The sequence below is a fragment of the Aspergillus welwitschiae genome (assembly GCF_003344945.1).
Source record: "Aspergillus welwitschiae strain CBS 139.54b unplaced genomic scaffold BDQ94scaffold_45, whole genome shotgun sequence".
Classification (NCBI taxonomy): domain Eukaryota; kingdom Fungi; phylum Ascomycota; class Eurotiomycetes; order Eurotiales; family Aspergillaceae; genus Aspergillus; species Aspergillus welwitschiae.
Window position 1 is genome coordinate 45982 of NW_020798739.1, and position 20235 is coordinate 66216.

Genomic DNA, 20235 nt, shown 5'->3' on the forward strand with positions numbered 1-20235 from the left:
TAAGTCTAAACATCATGCGTTTAATGTCGGTGTGAAAGATATAAGTGCTGCTGCACTAGCAGTCGCGGAAAGTTGCATATACACGGGTATCAACAAATAGTATCATATACTGTTGTTATATAATTCAGGCACTTAGACTCCTCTTTTAGGTTCAGATACTCCCAGAACATAAATCAGATTCAAAGTAACGGACAGTATCACATAGCAGGCAATTTGAGGGGCCCGAGGATAATAATCATAAGTGGGTCTGACCAGCAGGACCCAGAATAAATCAAATCATAAATGGAGAGAATATGATGAAATAATCCGCACGCGAACGGAATCCCCGAAAACTGATGCAGAGACAAGAAAATTCACGTAAATATGCGTGCTAAAGGAGATATTTGTTAAGAGTTTGTAGATCATGTCAACATTCATGCGACAGTAGGGAAATCCTTCCTGTCAAGTGACTGAGCAATCCATGAGATAGCCGCCGTGATGGGGCTGTCCAAATCAACCGTTTGTCCTTTTCTTCTTCTCTCTTTCTTTCTCTCCACTCCCCCCACCCCCATCAAGATCTCGCTTCTGATTTTATTTTTCTGGTCTTGTGAGAAACCTCACAGCTTTTCGGTGCACTTCCCAGAAAGGGGAGGACAAGGAAGAACTGAAACCAGACGCACAAAGCAAAGACGACATACAATAAGGGAAAGAAGGAGAGAGATGACAATAAAACAGCGGGTAGGCAAAGATGTTAGAATCAGAAAACCAGCCCTCAACCTTAGTCCATGAAATCACCCCGAAGGATCTTTTCCTGGAAGAAATCAGGCTTATTCTGCTTGGGCTGTTTTGGCATTTCTCGAGCTGGTTGTTCCATCGAGGCAATTGACGCAGCCCGCTGATGGTGATTCTGGTGACCCATATTGACTGCATGCTGGCTTTGAGGTGAATTAGGCGACATAACGCCCAAAGATGGCGCTCGCTCGGCCCGAGTCCGCAAGGCCTCAGACCAATTGAAGCCTTCGCCTACTTGTCGCCAAGACGCGTTAGACCTATCGTTCTGGGGAAAGGCTTTGTATGTACTTGCAACAGTTGAGTTTGTAGGGCTGGGGGCAGAGGGTGTGCTGGCCAACGACGAATTGCGCCGCCCTCCAGCCACCTGAGATGCAGAAGAGGGATATCTACCATTACCAATGCTTCCTCCACGGGCATCACGCAATGCCTGTGCACCAAAGGAGAGACGTCGAGTGAATGGAGAGCTAGGGGTGGCGTTGGGAGGCCCGTTCTCGTTGTCTTCCACGACGGCTTCCTCTAGGTTTGCCGAATTGGATCCCACGGAACTAGAGATACTCCCATGACGGATGTGTCGAGGTCCAAAGGGGGAAGTTTGGGTTGGAGAGCCGGAGAGTCCCAATGTGGTTATCGACAGTCGTCGTCCCTGATTCGGCTGACTGCCAGCGACTGCATTGGCCATGGAGCCAGGTGGTGCACCAGCAGCTCCTTGACTCCCAGATCTTGAAAGATAATCCGAAAAGGAAATCCCGGATGCCAGAGATGCTCGACGCTGGCGCGATGATGGGGGTGGAACCGAAATGGGAGATGTTGAACGGTCGTTTGACATGGTAACAGATGGGTTGTCGATGATCCCAGGATGATTATCACAAGTACAAGCACACGTATAGAAGGAAAAGTAGATGGACGAGGACAGGTAGCCAAGTATAAGGCGACAAAAGAAAATATCTAGTCTCCCCAGACAAGGGTACGACTAGGTGGAATGGGTAGTATATGTACCGAAACTAGAGTTACTATGAAGAAGAGTAGACTGGAATTGGAATGAGATATTGATGAGCCTTCAGATCGATACCGCAAGTTATGACGTCAATCTGGTAGCCGCTTCGATAGGGAGAGCAACGGCAGAGGCAGCAGAACAACCCCCATTAAGAGCCTAGATGGAGGTACCGGCGAATGTCAGCTGGAGGGAGATATTCAGCGAAGAACCCATAAATGGGACCTTCCATGTGGCGGTGGCAATATAATAAAGTGGAAATGGTTGGGGGGGCATCTTATCACGTAGGAACCGCGTACGAGCAGCAAAAGGAACAGAGAACCAAGAAAACTAGCGTTTGAGTGCAATAGGACACTACACAAGGCAGGATGCAAGTGTAAGGGAGTCCAGACTCAGTGCTAGTAGGGAACAAATAATAGATTGAACTACCGGTTTGTTATGAGCTAAGCCAACTTACTGGAGATATGCAACACCCAATGCCCCCCAATACCTGATATAGATGATGGTAGTGGTAAGGTGGGTAGTAAGCTAGAACTGTGAGGAATTTTGGTATTTGGTGTCTCTTGGATCAGATGATGGAGGGGAAGCTTCGTGAAGGAATGATTTGAAGGGGAGTGGTTGAAGTCAGTAAGCTTTAGAGTAGCCGTGGCTCGTGAAGAAGTGAAGAAGTGAGGAAGAGGGAGAAAGGGAAGAGGAAAAGAAAAAGAGAAAGAAAGAAAAAGGAGCCAGGCCGTAGCCGGCAGGGATCTTGGGAAGAACAACCTGACAAACGGTTGGTGATGAGGAAGGGGAGGAAGAAGAGGAGGAGGAGGAGGAGGAGGAGGAGGAGGAGGAACGGGATGATTCCAGTGGGAAGGGGAGGGGAGGGGGGAAAGATTAAGGGAGAGGGAGGGACCTTTAACAACAAGCCGGGGATGGGAAAGGAAAGGAATGAAAGCTTGGGAGGTTTTACCCCACAAAACCGTCTCGATTGACTCTTGACCGTGGGCCAGAACGGGTCTAGCCTTCTTGGGCAGGGTGCAGCTGAACGGTGAACCAGACAAGACGATCCGGGGTCGATGATTCATGAGTCGCCCCGTCCATAATCCTAGTAGACTAATTTGTAGACTAGCAATTGGAGTAGCTCCTACCTAACGTTGTACCAGTGGTCTGTTCTCTTCACAGTCGACGATCCTCTCGCCTTGCCCATAGATGAAGCTAGAGAGGAAGTAGAAGAAGAAGAAGAAGAAGAAGAAGAAGAAGGTTAGTATCACCTAGCACTGTTTTGGATGTTGTTTTATTAACTCAAGTAGGCAAGGGTAGGAAGGATGCGGCATGTTTGGTATGCATGGTATGCCAAAAGTAAATACCTTACTCCGTACTGTTGTTCCTTCGAAATATATCATGTAAACCGGTATGTTACGTAAGGGTATAACTCTGCATGTTCGAAGCGCGTATGTATGATAATACGGTATCCTTCCACTGATGTACGGATAGTTATTTTTATGATTAGTCTCTATATCCATTGCTTGTCCTCTCGATAAACAGTCTGCACTTCACTAGTGCCGTCCGTTACTGACCACGAAGCCTTTTGGGTTTTACCTACTCTTTTGTGGAAGTCACTATACTTATGTATATATTGATCTTCTTGTTCTGCGTTTATCAGAGCTGTGTCCGGAAATGCTGCCTACATATATGTATATATATAGATATATTGAGCTAGAAAGAATACCAATAGTTATATACCATGTGTCAAATCTGTACACTTTTTTTCTGCTTCCTTTCCTATATTCCAGACTATGTCTGTTTTTTTTTTTTGGTTTTGTTTTATTCTTCGTTTTTTTTTTTTTAAATGAATATAGCGTTCTATATAGTATGGCGTAGATAAGGTACGTATACTGTCTTACCTCGGCCACGGTGATTGAGGAGTTGTTCGTATACCTCTGGTCTTTGGCCAGTCCTCAGGATGTGTGTTTCCCTATCCGGAAATCAGAGGGCGTGTGGCCCTAACTGCAGACATACTCCGGGTGAAGCATGTCCACTTTCGACACACTCCCAGTGAGATGGGAAAGGTCCCTCGGGGCAGTACCAACTCAGGCTGCAACAGTATGGCGCCGGACGATTCGTTTTTCAGCATCCCAAACCATCTGTTCTCCCCTTTTCTCACACTCTGTCCCTTTCTCTTCGCCTATGCATGTTCAAGTCTTCCTCGCGGTGTTCACATTCCTTCTCAACTTTTTTTCTGAAGGATATGCATTGCGTCCTAGTCTTGAGGCTGAGAGTGGAATAACTGCAAAAGTTTCCACCCCACCTCCGGCTCGATCTCCGTACCGTCGCGAGCGATCTTCACTTCTCGGTTCGAGTTCCAGGGATTCCGCAACCCTCTCGTACGATGAAAAGGGACTCGTGTAGTCGAGAGCCATCGGATCCTGAACGGCTTCCCAATCAATTGTGCCCCCGTATCTGTAGCTTCTTCCGGTTTTTCGTGAATAACCTTCTCCTTCTCCTTCTCCTTGCTCGTACCGCTCTCATCCTCTGAGGTTTCCGCCTCCCAGAATATGGTCCCCCGCGCAGAGTCATTGATTATTCGTCCGTTAGGCGCAGTGGATGTTGCTGGAGTGGGCGTCACGTCTAGAGTCTCGGGATCCGGGGGGTTGTCCAACCGTGAGGGCATCTCCAACGCCAAGTTCTCGTCATCTTGTATCGGCGACATCATACGGGCATATCCATAATATTCACCTGACTTATTGGCGGAAAAGATGAGATAGACATCATCAGCATTCTGGTTGAGTTGTCAGCGACTGATCATTCTCCCCTACTAATATGGATATAATAGGTGGGGGCACAGAGCTCACCTCGTAAGCTTCGTTTAGCTGCTTCTCATTATGAGTTTGAGTGGCCCAGATGTTGTTCTGTCGACTGAGTTCGAGATCATCGACAGTTAAACTTTTGACTATGAAATATCTGCTAGGGACTCGACTGTGCGAAAGGCTACCTTCTGTAGCCTTGTTCTCAGTCACAGCGCCCGATAACTTGGTTTCTTCATCCTGATATATGGCAGGGGTAGAAGAACCCATAGCTTCAGCATTAGACCCCAGAGGAACAGCCCCCTGGCGTAGCCGACATACAAGACGTGCTCCATGGAATCTAGAATCGTTGAACCTTGACAATGCCGCGGCACAGGCGGCCTCCGTTTTGTAATTGATAAAAGCGCAGTTACTCTTCGAGATGAGGAAGACACTTTCCAGTTCCTTTGTGGCGTCCTGAGAAAAGTAGTCCTTCAAGTCAACGATATTGGTACCGGGAGGAAGATTGCCGACCCACAGTGCATGCCCAGATTGCTTTGGCTTTCGCGGCGGTCCTCTTGGAGCACTTGACGTAGTGGTATTAGACGAATGCGATCCTGAGTCTGGTGCACCGCAGTCATGTCAAAAACACATAACTCGCTTCTCGCATGGTCAGGCCCAGACTTACCAGCAGAAAATGTTTGAACAGGGTGGGGCCTCATAGGTGTTGATCCGTCCACGATGGTCTTTGAGACGTCATATTCCAGATCCAGACGCCGTTGCCTGTTTTCTTTCCCCAAGCCGGATGCCAATTTAGATTTTGGACCCGATGTGTTCCGAGGCTGAACGCGTGGTTGCACTTGCACTGGAGATGATGTAGTCGGAGGTCCCGGGCCGTGTCCAAGGGCTGCCGTGTATGCGGTCTGGGTGTAATAGTTCGGTCCATATCCAGATTGGCCAGGTATATGGACATTCATGTGAGCGGCTGAATGGGGCCCCAAGGACTGATAGCCCGCCGCACCAGGAGGCAGAAGAGGGTCCTCAGGTTGCTGCTGAAGATAAGGCGTGTATACCTGATTGAAGGGACCATTAAAGGCCATATTAGGATTTATTGGCGGTCCTGTGAATGACGGCAATGGCGGCATTGCGTAGACAACGCCATGAGGGTGAGCCGTCGGAACAAAGGGCTGCTGAATATGATGCTGCTCATAAAGGATGGAATGATTCTGATACCCAGGCAACGCGGATCTCATGTCCCGCATGCTAAGAGAGGGCGCCCCTCCATGTGCGGCCTGAGCCATCTGGGCCTGTGTTTTGGGATGTTGTTGTTCATTATCCGATCGAGGAGCTTCGCGGGAAGTGGTAGTTATCGACACTGAGCGAGATTTCAGTTCTACCAAAGATCCCACAGAGTGATTAATCCAGGTAAGATACATACCTGACTGTGGAGGAGGCTCCTCTACTTCATGCGACTTATTGAAGGCCTGTGGTTTGGCTCCGTTCGGACCCCCCTGCGTTGAGTTCGAGAGAGCCGAAGGAGCGTCACCATTAGGATATGTCATGATAGACACAAACAAATGGTAAACCCAGCACAGGCACACTCCTCTACATGATTAGTTGAGACATCTCAAATATACTGGGGGTGTTCGGAAGCCCAAGGGGGCTGGCGAGGAACTGGGGTGACAACTCACCTTGCCCCAACCTGTGAGTTCAAGCACGCTCTGAAATTTGAGGGCAATGATTCCGCTAGGTACCCAAGTGATTTGCCTAACTTATGCCAACACTGGTTAGAAGCTTGACAGTGCCATGTCAAAGGTAAATTACTTCCACAAAAATTCCAGACAGAGTGCTTTGCAAGTAAAAGGAGGATGAACGAAAATGTCAATAAGCGAGGAAAACTAATAGCCTGAGGCTGCGGTAAGAAAAAAAAAATAAAAGGGAGAATAAGAGAGAGGAAAAAAGATAAGGGAAAGAAAAAGAAAAGAACAAAATAGAATAAAAGCCACAAACAATAGGAAGGATCAATAAGAGGGTAGAAAAGGTCCCGAAGACTGGGTCGCGTAAGAGGGCATGGATAAGTGGGATTACTGACTTGTACAGACAAGAACGAGATAAAGAAAGACGTGGGATCTACACATGAATCAATAGAACAAAGTGAAGTAGATGAGGAGGATATGTAAAGCGAAGAAAAGAAACAAGTAGACGATTATAGTAGGATGAGCGAGCACACCAAATCACAAGGGAAGGCCCGCCTGACATCTGGGTGCTAAATCGTCGGGTTCTTTTTGGGGGGGAAACGGTGCAGTTGTAAGACTGGGTGAACGAAACACGGTGCCACTTTGTAAAGATGCACGCACGAATCGCCGCGCTGCCTTGAAGAGAGGGTGGAGAACGAGTCAAGCGTGGAAAGGATTATAAATGGGACAATTGGGTATCAGAGGCATAAAAAAAGGGGAGGGGCATAGGCGGCTACGCGCACAGAGGCACGGTGCAGGACCACGACCAGGAAACAATATCCATAGGCCAGGCAAGAATAAGACAGTATAAAATGATGTACGAGGGGGAATAAGACGGTATATAGCAGCGAGTTCCAGGCTCTTTTACGCCACGGAGACCGGAAAACCAGCGTCGCGGCGAAGAGGGACGTAGGGCACAAGCACTGCGCCGTAGTGGCCCTCCTTCACGCCAAAAGACGACAGGCCAATGCTAATTGAAGGAAAATAGGGTATCTGTCCCTCGAGCGCGTATGGCAGCCACCAAAGAAGCTGCTTTCTCCCGCCACCCGACAGTTTCAGAGGTATAGGGAAATTGAAAGACATTGGTGACTGTTGAGGTGGATGATCACAGGGAATTGTTGGGGGAGAGGCAGTTGATTGCGAAAGAGTGCGTTTCCCTCCCATGGGTGTTGAGCCAGGGGGTGGTTGGGTGAAATTGGAAAGTGAAGGGTAAAGGGAAATGAAACACTAAACAGTCCTGTGGGATCGCAACCGAAGGAAAGGAAAAAGGAACGGAAGAGGAGGGGGAGAGATAAAGACGACTATCGCCAAACATACCTTTGGTTGTGAACAGGCAGGGAGAGCGATGACAGAAATACCGTGCCCCCCACGATGATAACAGAAAGAGGAGCACCCTGCAATCAACAGTTGGTGGCTTTGATGTCGGTGACGGGAGAAATAATCACGATAATAATGAATAATCCTTGTGTAGACGCACCGTAGCCAGACCTGAAGCGGAGACTATGGAGAAGGAGGGCCCTCCAGACCAACCAGGTCAGCAGAGCCCAAGTAGTCCAACGGATCTTCTGACCGTCAGAGCTTGGAAGGGCAGGTCCTTCACAGCCAGGTGGGTAAAGAAGACTATCGGAACGGAAATGAGGGCAATAATGGGCCCCCCTAGGGACGTGTTCGTCAGAACCCAGGCCAGGTCTATACTGGTGACTGGCCGGTGGTGGCGCACAGAGGATCGTGAGAGCGTGAAAGCCCAATGATCTGGACTCCTGTCTCTCTGCCTTCCTCCGCCCTTCTCTCTCTTTTCTTTCTTCCCCCCTTTGTGGCTGTGGCTCCCTCCAGCCTAGAGGATATCCACAGTTTAAAAATCGGGGCTGCGATGCGGATCGGGCCTTGCTTCAACGCTTTTAGTTCTTTTCCCATGCAGAGGCCCAATCAACAACCACGCACGATCGACAACAAGCTCGATCCCGATCTTTTCCCGGAAATTCCACCCAGACGCAGGCAAGAACAAATTGTGGTTTGCTCGTACCAGGGGGTCCGGTGGGAAGAGAGGTAGCGAAAAAGACGTCGATGAAGTCAAGAAGCCACCAGGAGAAGAGGCTCTCTCGACTATTTTTGTTTTCGCAAATCCTCAAGATTTTGGATGCAAAAGAAGTCAAGCGTTTAGAGGAAGATTGAGGATGAAAAACGTACAATGGAAAAACAGGGGCTAGATGCACAGGGAAAGATAGCACGGGGAAAATCAATAACACAACCACAACTACAAGAAACAATCACAATAATCATAGTAATAGCAATGGCAGCAATTGTAGTGATGAGGAAATCAGAAAAAACATAAAATAGAATAAATAGACAATAATGCGAATGGAGAGGAGAGCATCCACACAAGCAAAAAAGAAAAAAAGGAAGGGGGAAAAAAAAGAAAAGGAATACGATGAACAAGATGGAGAGAGAAAGAGAGTATACTCCAATCACACTGAGCGGGAAAGTGGCTCACATCAGGAAAAAGGCCGGGAAAGGTGGCATGTTTTCCTAAAAAAACAACGAAACAGCCACATTAATTGAGGAAACGGGGACTGCGTCGTGCTTAGGGTTACCTGGATTAAATCTAAGGTCGTTTGGCAAGAGGGTGAAATGGACGGTCTCGATGGCATCGATGGCTTTTGTGGGAGGCCATGATTGGGTACCGGAATTCTGTCCCCAGCCGGTGGAATCCATGGATCTTCCTCTGACAGTTTAAAAGAGGGATTGCCAGTGATATTGCGAGGACCCAAGGGAACGCAGCCAACCCGCTTTGGTAAGATGAGTAGTAGGTAATGTTGTAGTAGATGACACTGAAAGGTGGCAAATTCGAGAGGGTCCTGCATGTCCTGGTTCCGAGCGTTTGATGGGCCTTAGCCCGAGGTGCATGCGTGGCAGTGACCATCGGGATTGACAGCTGCAGGAGATTTATAGCTCCAGAAAAAAGTTGATCTACAACGCGACACCATTCGGCAGCATGTGTCTTTTATTTCTTTTTAATTTTTTATTGCTATGTTCTTTTTCATTTTGCTTCTTCATGGTTACAGCTGCCCTTGGGTCTGTGTCGAAGGCGGTCACAAAGAAGACGGACTAGTAGTTCGAAGAATCGGCATTTCTTATTGGATGTTCGGAGAGTCCAGGCAGCGTTGAGATGCGTTAACAATCAACTTTATGAAGAGAGAATGGGGAGAAGCGTGTGGCGATTGCAGATTCCAGAAAAGTTACTAGGTAGGCAGGTTGGAGGTCTTCTTCCTTTTACCGAAAAAAAGAAGATGGCAACAACTAAAAATAATCATAGATAGAGAGGGAAAGAAAGAAAATGAACGTGAATGAAAAGACCAGATGAGTTTCGGGGGAAGACCGTTTGGGAAAGCGACATGCAATTACTTTGTAGAAAGGGGAAAGAAGTGGGGAGGAGGAAAGGGAGGGGTAGGGTGTGCAGTTTTGGGGGAAAAAGAAAGGATGGGAGAAAAAAAAAAAAAGTAGAAGAAGAAAAAAGGTAAAAGGAATCAACAACCACTGGCCCGTGTGCATACACACTTCTTCAGATTTGTTGTTCTGCTGTGTTTGGGGGCCGTGGAAGGATAGTAGCAAGAGAGCCACGGCCAGCCCTAAGACCAAACAGACTGGAGAGGGTGGGGAAATAAGAACAAGGCATTGGTGATACTGCGTACCGTGATTGTCGAAGCTCCAGACGGTGTTGGGATGGGTCACTCAAATCCCATCATGGTCCATGGCTCATTGCTATGCGGTATCAAGGATCGGTTCACCTCATAGCTAGTCATTCTGAAAGCTGATAGGAAGGGAAAAGGGGGGAAAGAACAACAGGGAGCGATGATGGAGGCAAAAATTTGATTGGGGGAGTGGTACTGTAAAGACAAGAAAAAAATAAATAAATAAAAAAATAGAAAATAAAAATAAAAAAATAAAAAGGAAATTGGTGTTTGTATTCATCTACTTTATATATATATATATTTTCTTTCTTCTAATGCCTTGGAATAATAGTATATAATAACGAATTCAATGAGATAGTAATCATATTGGATGATGATAGCGAAAGCTAACCTTAGTACAAAATAGTCTGCCACCTGACCAGGCAAGGGTACTACATTCCCACTAGGGCCCGATCTCCATCCCGCCCAGTGAGCATTACCTCCTACTACCTAGTACTGTGTAGAGCGTCAAAACAACCACTCCTGCTGCTCGGCTTTCCGCGGGAGCTGTGGCACGTATGCAGCCCATCCCTGCCACCCCCCTCCTTCTTCTTTCATTTCTTTTTCATTTCCTTTTTTTATTTTTTTTTTTTTCGCTTGTGGTTGCAGGCCCTGTAGGTTATGAAAGCATCTATGAGGATGCGATCAACATGCAGAATTCTTCTGCCTGCATTGTGGCCACAAAGTGGAAGCAGCTTTGGTTCTCTGAATTAGGTATACAATAAAGTATGGCAGTCCCATTCTCCCACACAGATCAGAACAAAGATCACTAGTACTGCGTAAAGATCATGTATCCAATGCAAGTGACAACCCAAGTAATGAAAACTCCGGCACTGTTGCCCTCTACGCAACGTACCAAGTACTCATATTGTTCTTCAGGTATCCTAGGTCAGCTACTCTACTTTTGTCGTCATGGGAAATTGCACTTCTAGTAGGTACCAAGATTCGAGATCCCCTCAATCTATGGTACTAGTACCAAGGACCTTAACCTTGGTTTTCCCGCTGAACTGGTTATACTTTATATATATTAGCCTGTTTCGCTTTCCACCGGCTGCTCCTCGTCGGTTCATTTTCCCGTCGCCTGGAGCTTCTGATCTCCCTTAATCCAATCTTTCCCACTCCCCACCCCTTCTTGTGTCTTATTTTCTCTTCTTTTACTCTTCTTATTTTTTTTCAATTCGATTCATTCTTTTACTTCCCCCCTTTCTTCTGTAGCCTTCCTTTTACCCGTACCTGAATCCAGCCCCATCCTTCGAAACACAGTCTACTGCCTATTCGGTATCCGGAATCTGTGGCGCCGCATGTACCGGAGTATTTCGTACTAGCAGTGCTTCGGAAGGCTCCACATCTGATTTGAGGGACCGGATGGGATACCAGCCAATCAATGTAACACCACTTCAACTTCATCTCGTCCTTTTCCGGAAACTCCTTGGTCCAATCCGAGCCGCCACCAGCGGCGTGGCTGGGTCCTTAGCATATGTCGCGGTCAGCACCATGGCAAAACCCCCCACTATCGAATACTTTCCCGAGCTCTTTCTCTTTTTTCTTTTTCTTTTTTTCATTTTCTCTTTTTTTTTTCCTTCTAGCCCAGGCGCCTCTTCTGCCGGGGCCACTATGTCGGCTTTTTTTTTTTTCTCTTTTCTTTCTTTTCTTTCCCCTCCCCTCCTCTCTTTACCTTTTTTAGTTTTTCGGGGTTTGATTCGAAACGGTTGTATGAGTCAAACGACCACAACTAGTAGGTAAAGGTCCCAATGATCAAGCCCAGGATGGGAAAATGGACGAGTTTGCTAGGGTGCAGAAGTCTGGCGCAGGACCAATGATAGGTGCAGGAGGCTGCTGACGACAGTGCTCCTAAGGTCACGCTAAGCGGCAGCATTGTTGAAGTGGAGATCGCGCTGCCTTTTGCGACCTGTGACCTGAATTCACTGAAGTCGTTGAAGCCGTTTTACTCTACGTGGTAGAGTTGGAGGGAAGAAGACAGCAAAGCTTCTTTGAACCCCCTTTGGCCCTGCTAGACACTTTCATGCGTTTTCGTACATGGCGTGTCCTTCAATTCCAGCTCCGACCGAGAACCGTTCCTGAGAGGCAAGGAGACTCAAGGGAAGGGACGATCTTCTGTATAGGCTATCTTAGGCTAACTTACCATCCACCAATATCAATACCGGAGCGTGTGCCAAGGGCAACTCTTCCATTAGGTTGTTTTCTATAGGTCCTTTGGGATGCCAGTCAACACAAAGCTACTGTCCGATGGGTGACAGACTACTGCTCCCCTGGCATTGTTAGAATGCCTTAATGGTGCCCAAATGCTTAGTACTCTATCAAGAGCTGATGTTGGAACCGAAGACCTCTATTCTGTACCTATCCCTCGGCATCGAGATACAATATCGGTATGCACACCGATAAGTACACAATGTTCACGCTTGATGCGTCAGGTACTATTCGCGTGATTACCGGTTCAGATACTAGTACTAGAAGCCCCCAGACTGGGTACTGTTCCTATTTGATACGTACCACAGGGTATCTCGTCTCGTAACGATTTGCACATGATAACCACCTCAATTACTAGATAGGCGTAGTATCGCTAGTATAGAATACTCTTTTTCTAGTGGAGAGAATCCCCAGTTCCAGTGGAAACCACACATTCTCTTCGCCAGCGAATGCCCAGTAATCCATGGCATCAATAATGTCGACGCCCTTCTGATGTGGGAGATATTCCCGAGAATCGAGCGTTCCAGAACCTCCCCAACAGCCTCAAAGATTTCAACAACGGCAAATCAGCAGCCGCCCCTAAATACCTAGCTACTTTGCTACTATTTGCCTCGAGCCTTCAGGGAGAAAAAAAGGGCGAAAAAACAGGGCAAACAAAAGGGAATATTAGTCACTAGGAATTTTACTATAGGTTTCACACAGTGTCACCCTTCACCAAGCCATTGGCTCGTTCACTTTAAGCTGTGTAATCACTAAGCATGCTTCTTCGGCCAGCTTTGCAGAGCCATCATGCATGCTCCAGCCAGGTAATGCACCCACCCAGGATTTGAAGGTCCTAATGCCCTCTCCCCATTTTTGGTATTTGATCAGTCTGCTAGAGAAAGGGTTTGAGATACGCAACACAGGGACTGCACCCACTTAGAGTATGCGGATTCTTCATCCGTCTCGGCTATCATTCTGTTCCCGCTATTCGAAGTTGTGAACTGTCACGACTATCACTGCCATAAACCACCAGATCGATGGAACCATTTCGGCCCATCCCAGGCCAATTTCGAGCTATGCACTAACTCCTGTTGCATTAGCACGGACCCATTCAATCTCGATGAGGCCCCATTCTGTCGACTGTGCCTGGTACCTTGCTATGGAAGTATGGGTGGTGGATGATGATGCGATGGGTATACAACGGTCTCAACAGTGAGTGTGATTCCTGCACATAATGTACACCGTATGGCATGATCGATCAATCTCCCTCTCAGAAAGGGGGGGTAAAAAGTGGAATGGAATTTGCCACCCAAGAGGAGACAGACAGGTGGAAACCACTCCATCATGGCGGGGATTGACATGGGACTAGCCAAGTGGGTAATGCATGTGTGTGTGTGTTTGTGTGCTGCGTGTGTGTGCTGCGTGTGTGTGCTGCGTGTGTGTGCGCGTAGACTGACTGACTTGAATGCATTATCCAAAAGCACACACCACAAAGGAGCTCTCCTGCTGCCCACCCCCCTGCTCGGCTTGCAAACCACGGACCATCCAAACAAGCTCCCCCTCCACCCCAATTCATTTCGTCTTTGCCCCAATTCAGATCTCGAGATCATTCCCGACCAGGTGAGGGGGTTTTGGAATCTCATCGAAGGAAAAGATTGACCGCGATCGTCCGTTTCTTTCCACCGCGGCTGCCCTCTTGAACGCCACGCCGAAAGCTAATGAATATGACGTCATCGAATGCTCTTGAATGGGGCCGCGAACACCTCGCATCCTCCAGCCTTCTCGTACCCCCTCCTCTACGGCCTCTGTTGATTCGAGCATTCGGAAAATGAGAAATTGGATGTGGGATCCATACAGCCACGGCGCCGGTACCTCTGTCTGACTATGAATAACCCACCAATTGGTACCGGGAAAAAGAGTACACAATCTTACCACGGGACGAACGATCCGCTCATCAATTTCATCATCGCCCGACTAAATCCATATACATGGCCCTGAATATGCATGACCGCATCCGATCCGAGCCTTAGGATGGAAAGTCTGATTGTGGTACACAGCACACCCAGATCCATCGCTGACTTCTGCCACCAGCATGGATGCCGTCTCCAATTTCGCTAGTATCTGCGTGCACCACCCCATAGCACGAAGTCCCAGGCTGGTCTCCACAAACGGGAAACGCCATCTCGCCAGCTCATCCCCTTTAAGGTATTCGGCGCTGCGGTGGCTTGTGTAGAGCTACTGCGATCGGCCAATGGGGCCGTCGATGGCTCTGTGATTCGCACGAGGGGGTTCAGATAGTGATGCCTGTCGCCGACATCATGCGCGCTTATCAACTCGGCTCGGCGGCGGCATGTGTCCCTTCATCCGCCAGGACCGCCAGACAGGAGGATCATCCTCATCCTGTCGGATACCAGTCACACCGAAGAACACAGGTCAACTACGGTGGCAAAGCACATTGCAGAGGCTGTGCCAGCTGATTACCACCCCCTGTTCAACCAGAATTCCCATTTTACAGATTCGAGTGCGCAGTTTTCTCTCATGGGTAAGGGCTCCACTGCTACTGTGTGTAGTCATGATGCGATAGGTTCTTTCTCAGCCGATGTCTTAGTCTTCGTTTTACGTCGCATAATGTTCTGCTCACCATGTTCCACCGATTTGCCGTGTTTTTGTGCCACTTCATTCTCGATGGCGTTGGATTCGGCCGTCCGGCCTTCCACCCATCCAAAGGACGAGCGCCAATTGGCCTCACCCTCTAAATATGGTGGCCGCATGGCGAAGTCCACCCCGTGCGTGGGATATTGAGAGGCGAGAGGACCGCTCTCCATCTAGTTTCTCATTGGGAGGGTTACTCTCACGTTCCTTACGAGCCATGGTCAATGACGGGCACGCTGCGAACTTTCTTCTACAAGCCTGACGGAGATTAGATCTTGGCTACTCCGGTGTATACTCGGCATTAATGTCTAGAGGCTCATATACAACATGGATGCTCATTGTTATCAGCATAGCAGAACAGATTCTGGTTCTAGGTGGGTGAAGAGCTCGAACATGAGCGTACGATGCCGGGCCAGCCGGATCTTGCTCGAGTTTACGCAGCACTTCGAAGATGAAAAGGGACATCAGCTGACCAAAGGCGATAGCCAGCCTGCAAAATGAAGGTTGGGTGGAATGAAAAAGGGTCCGAGAGAAAGAAGAAGATGGAAGGGAAGCACAGTGGATAGTGGTGGGAGAGAAAGGAAGTAAGACCAGGGGTACACCCCATGCGTCAGGGAGAACATATCCACAGAAAGTGACAGAAAGACTAAGTGAAGTATATTGCATACCGACAAGAGCATACTGTCCGCCGGCAGCTATGCAGACTGAAAACGTCTCAAACAAGAGTTTCAACATCACATCGTATCTACTTGAGCTTCGTTATAATTACTATTAAGGAATAGCCCCACCAACATGCCTGGGAGAAAGGGCTCATGATATAAAGTAAGAATAGCACTCACGGCGAGGACTTGCTAGCGGTCAATTCCCAAGGAAGCAACCTTTCCAGCAAACCTGGCCCCAGCACTGCCCCTTTTCTGTAGTTTCTCGCGCTCCTTACTGTCTAAAGAGCTCGGCGCTTGGGTTGTCGGAATGACATGGTCATTCCCTGCGCCTCGAATTGCAGATACTGAACCGAGAGAATCGGGGGTAGCTTTCCCAGGTGACGGCGCAGCCGGAGGCGAGCCGTAAGCAGATACTCTGGCGGTTCTTTGGCTCAGATATAACTGAGCGGCCGATGAAAGAGGGATGGGAGGAGGTTGCGAGGGAATCTCGGCCCCGTTCTGGACCAGTAGCTCTGCGATAGGGAATGGGATGGCCTTCACTGTAGGCGCCCCGCTGGGTTTGACCGAGAGGTTTGAGGCCGCACCAGGCGATGCTGGATCCGCTGCGGCTAAAGCAAGAAAAATGGCATGAGTGCTGCGAGAGCGATCGGTGATGTTCACATTGGCACGAAGGGCAATTCCATATAGCACGCCCTGAATGTCATTCCTTTTAATCGCAGCCAGAAGAGTCTCGTCTGAGGTAGTGAAACGCGACAAGGGAGATGGAAGTGGCTGAACAAACGCCCGTTCACTGTACTTGGCGGTGATGAACTTGAGCCGCTGCTCACGAGTAGAAGCCGCCACCGGCTTTTGAGCCTGATCGAGGGTTGCCTCCCAAATCATATTGCTGACACGGTTACCAATCTGCAACAGAATTTCAACGATATCATTGGAGAAGGAGTTGACATCCAGTGTAAGCGAACGAATCTTGGAAATGTGAGTTCCAAGTGACCGGTGGATACCACTGCACTCGATGCAGAGCACAATCCCCAGGTTGATTGAGACCCATTCAACCTTGGATGTAGACCCGCAGTCTGCACACCAATTGTTGCCCTGGTCTGCGTCTCGGATGGTTTGAAGCAATTTCGAAGGATTTTCCTCGAAACCGAGACCGTCACCGCGTACGTAGCTTGGTCTCGCACCCACAGTTGTACGACGGGTGACACTGTTGTTAGACCCTGTTGAATGGGAATGTTGGACAGAGTACGAAGTACTCTTTCCAGTGAGTACTGAGCCAATATCGCGGCCAATGGATGTGTTGTCATTGCCGGACGAGACTGGGGGTGGAGACATGCCGCGGCCCTCAACGGCGCTCTGCAGAGCATTGTTGATTGCTCGAATCCAATTGGCCATATCTTCCTCTGATGTTGCTTGATAGATGCGCTTGTACTGCGGTGTGATGACCTCGAAACAGAATCGGCGCTCCGCATTTCGGGCTTCTCGCACGGAAGCCATTCGCAGGTCGATAGGATCCATGTGCAAGTCCAGTTTCTGTTTCCAATTGCTATACTCCGAGAGCTTCCCCTGATCTAATACGATCCAGAACCTAAGAGCCAAAAATCAGTTTGAAAGCCCGAGTTTGCTGGAATAGGGGACAAGCTTACTTATGCCAAGCCTGCTTGTTTATTCCCTTAGGGTCAATATGAGACCCTGGGCGAGACAGTGCCCAGAGTAAGCCTTCCTTCCTCTGCTGGCCTGTGACGGTACCGGTCAGTGATCATAGTAAAACACGACTCAAAAAAAAAAAAAAAAAAAAAAGGGTGCACGCCTCAGACAGACACCAAAGGATGCATACCGGTTGAATTACTCGTAGAAGCGAGCATCGAGGAACCGCCTGGATGGTTGCCAGAGTTGGTTTGCGGCAAAATCGAAGAACTGTTGCTGATAACACCTCGCAGTTGAGATCCTGTGCTATCTGCACGTCCGAGCTCGATCTCAGACTTTGGGTTGCCGCCACCATTTCCTGAATGTACCGATGATGCACCCGCATTGGCTAGAGAGTCAGGCTCGATATACATGTTGCTGCTTTTCTCCAGATTCCTTCGCTTTTCTTCCCTTTCTGTGCGTTGAAACTGGAATTCCTTATCGGCTTGATTCACCTCATGGATAAGAGCATCAAGCTGAGGAACCATATCATCAACCTGCTTGGCGGCTGCCAGGAAACTCTTCGCCTGAGTGTCTGCATACTTAGTAAGGTGGGAGAGAACCTCCTGCTCCTTACGGCCACCATGGAGATCCTGCATGAAGGACGAGTAGTCGAAACGCTTCAACTCGAAGTTGCGTCGCTTTGCCTGATACTTGGAATCACTTTCCACTCGCTTTTTTTCCTTCAACGAATCCTGGCGTTGACCGAGATAGCGGCTAACATAGGCGTAGTAATCTCTGCTCTCTTCCTCGAATTCCTTCTTCTTCGCCTCCGCCTGTTTGATGTCATTGTTGTATAGCTTAACCAACGGTTCTATGACAAGTCTCTGAAGCTGAATGGTATTCAAGCGTTCGTAATTCAATATTTGCACTGCAGTTCTCTCAAAGTAATGATCAAGCGCAGGCTGTATGGCGTTCGCGTTAGAGGTTGAGGCCTCTTTTAATGCGGAGAGGAAGGCTTCCACGGCTTCGTTACAGGCAGTCTGTGCCTGCTGAGCGGCTTCAGCTTTCTTGAGGACCTTCTTTATCTTAGCACGCATGTTCCCTGTCTTCTGTTCCAAGGCTTTCATCGTAGCCCGGAATAACGGACCATCCTCAACCACGCTCATGTCCTCGCCAGGACGCGAATGAGGAAGGTCGACTTTGACAGGCGGAGGCGGTGCTGAGACGTGGGGCAATGTGGCCGATGTATCACCAGCTTCCGGGGGTGTAACAGGGACATTCTGGGGATTGGAAGCGGCGTCCGCGTCGCTGGAATGGGAGAGAACGGACTGTGACGAGGGAATGCGATTGCGGAAAGGGACGTTAACTTCCAAATTTGGCGAGGAAACTTGCGGGCTTGGAAGCGAGCGTATTGTATTATGCACCCAAAACGAGAAGTGAGCAAGAGTGTTCAACCGATTCGCTCTTTGATCATAATCTAGAAAGCTGCAGCTGTTTCTCCAACCACCTCCCTTATCTTCTACCACTTTGGGGGGCTTCCATTTCCAGGACCAGTCAAACTGAACCGAAGGACTACCCGCGGTAGAGTAGTCTCCGACTAGCTGTACATTTGAATTATTCTGCAAGTTAGGGTTGGCATGGAATTCTCTGGTAATCAAGTTGTCCAGTTCTCGTGAGTTGGGCGCATGCGCAAACGTAAGGCCTGTAAGCACCGTGTCGGCGACTTCGGGCAATGATGTTGAGACGCCGTTAACGGTTGAATTCGCAGCGTTTCCCGTCTGTGTCTGTCTCAAGATGAATGTGAATTTGAAATTCAACTCGTCTTCGTTGTTTAATCGCAGGAGGAAGGTGGGGACAGGGGCAGACGGCGAAACATCGGGATCCTGATAATAATCGACGAGAGCAGTGGTTAGTTACTGACAGGACATGACAGGCGCAAAGCAATGGCGACGGTCTTAGGCGGGGATCCAGCTAATTACCTGAATATATTCTATTGGGCTGTCGTCGCCGGTCTCACGCTTGGCAGTATATCTCGTAGCGGGGAACGCGTTCGGAACAAGGCTTAATAGCACGCGCCGTTTGGAATTCGTTATGGTCACGGAAGCGATTGTGACTAGTAGGCGGATATCTGGTTAGCAATGAGAGAAAGAGAAGAAGTCAAGGGCAAAGACAAGAACAGGACAATATCAAGGGCACGAGCATTTGGCATTAGCGCCGCGTAGACAGAAACTTACACCTTGTCTGATCCTTGAAGTACAAGTTCCCAGAGTCATCTAGACGGCTTCCAACATTGCCCATGGTGAAGTTGCTGGGGCTTTGCTATGGAGATCGAATTACCACGCGGGAGAGAGGTCAGAGACGTGACCGGGGCAGTTGAAGGTCACCATCGACAGTCAGCGTGCCCGCAGTCGGATCAGAGGCCGGCCTGATGAAAAACGGACCACTCAGTAGACTACTGGTCGTCATCCAGGCACAAATGCGATCGCCAGGGAGGCCGTAGTCAAGCGGTTGGCCGCAGATTGGAGCGCGAAGAGGGTCGGGGAGGAGATTCAGAGGGAGAATATGCGGGAGTCAGGAGGAGGAAGTATCAGGTGGTCGCGGGCGGAAATCAATAAGGGCGACAAGCGGGGGCAGGAACGGGGGAGGTCTCGTTGGCGGTAATTAGCCCGGATGACCCTCAGCGAGAGAATAAATTACTATTAGGATTGGATTGAATTGAATTGGATTTGGATGAAATTATGTCGATTGATGGAAGAGCAAGGAAGAATGAAGGAGTGAAAGCGACGACGTGTACGATCGCTTTATTACGGCGTCGCAGTAAGAAAGATGGTCATCATTATTATTAGTAGCGGGAGGAGGGAAGTAGTTTTGGCTTGTTGACTTAGTTAGCTTTAGTTCACCTTTTGGGGTGTATGTAAGACGGATGAAACAGGCGGGCTGTAGAAGAGAAGACGGAGAGGGAGAGGAGAACTAACTACTAGTAGATAGGATAGTTAGAGCGAGGGGGGCTGAAAATCGGGGCTGGAAAGCCTGAGGTATGTACGTATGTATGTGTGTATGTATGTATGTATGTATGTAACATCATTGATCCGATCCGAACATCTTTTCTATTCT

General features: G+C 48.7%; 5 protein-coding genes across 5 annotated transcripts; 1 reads left to right on the plus strand and 4 right to left on the minus strand.

Moving 5' to 3' along the window:
* Positions 1-104: 104 nt before the first annotated feature.
* On the minus strand, positions 105-1755 carry BDQ94DRAFT_97047 (uncharacterized protein). Its single transcript, XM_026776949.1, has one exon. The coding sequence runs from the start codon at positions 1595-1597 to the stop codon at positions 758-760; it is 840 nt and encodes a 279-aa protein (XP_026621440.1). The 5' UTR covers positions 1598-1755; the 3' UTR covers positions 105-757.
* A 2249-nt stretch (positions 1756-4004) lies between these two features.
* On the minus strand, positions 4005-6089 carry BDQ94DRAFT_162789 (putative YT521-B-like splicing factor; the record flags this gene model as incomplete). Its single annotated transcript, XM_026769615.1, has 3 exons — positions 4005-4523; positions 4597-5150; positions 5216-6089. The coding sequence occupies 3 exons, from the start codon at positions 6087-6089 to the stop codon at positions 4005-4007; spliced, it is 1947 nt and encodes a 648-aa protein (XP_026621441.1).
* A 1038-nt stretch (positions 6090-7127) lies between these two features.
* On the minus strand, positions 7128-8975 carry BDQ94DRAFT_162790 (uncharacterized protein; the record flags this gene model as incomplete). Its single annotated transcript, XM_026769616.1, has 6 exons — positions 7128-7490; positions 7581-7657; positions 7741-8150; positions 8205-8387; position 8733; positions 8855-8975. 6 exons carry the CDS (start codon positions 8973-8975, stop codon positions 7128-7130), a joined length of 1155 nt encoding a protein of 384 aa, XP_026621442.1.
* Positions 8976-11226: 2251 nt separating this feature from the next.
* BDQ94DRAFT_97209 (uncharacterized protein) lies at positions 11227-12026 on the plus strand. Its single transcript, XM_026776951.1, has 2 exons — positions 11227-11730; positions 11848-12026. Exons 1-2 carry the CDS (start codon positions 11357-11359, stop codon positions 11855-11857), a joined length of 384 nt encoding a protein of 127 aa, XP_026621443.1. The 5' UTR covers positions 11227-11356; the 3' UTR covers positions 11858-12026.
* A 3401-nt stretch (positions 12027-15427) lies between these two features.
* BDQ94DRAFT_183485 (putative ARF GTPase activator (Csx2)) lies at positions 15428-19666 on the minus strand. The gene is made up of 5 exons (XM_026774432.1): positions 19356-19666; positions 19101-19234; positions 17330-19004; positions 17139-17229; positions 15428-17080 (listed from the first exon to the last, which is right to left on the minus strand). Exons 1-5 carry the CDS (start codon positions 19417-19419, stop codon positions 15685-15687), a joined length of 3360 nt encoding a protein of 1119 aa, XP_026621444.1. The 5' UTR covers positions 19420-19666; the 3' UTR covers positions 15428-15684.
* Between the last annotated feature and the right edge of the window lie 569 nt (positions 19667-20235).

Coding starts and splice junctions, on each gene's coding strand:
- BDQ94DRAFT_183485 (XM_026774432.1), bottom strand. CDS start 19,419: ATGGGCAATGTTGGAAGCCGTCTAGATGACTCTGGGAACTTGTACTTC. Junction 19,005..19,100: donor GCCCAATAGAATATATTCAG/GTAATTAGCTGG, acceptor GATTATTATCAG/GATCCCGATGTTTCGCCGTC. Junction 17,230..17,329: donor TTCTACGAGTAATTCAACCG/GTATGCATCCTT, acceptor GTACCGTCACAG/GCCAGCAGAGGAAGGAAGGC.
- BDQ94DRAFT_97047 (XM_026776949.1), bottom strand. CDS start 1,597: ATGTCAAACGACCGTTCAACATCTCCCATTTCGGTTCCACCCCCATCA.
- BDQ94DRAFT_97209 (XM_026776951.1), top strand. CDS start 11,357: ATGGGATACCAGCCAATCAATGTAACACCACTTCAACTTCATCTCGTC.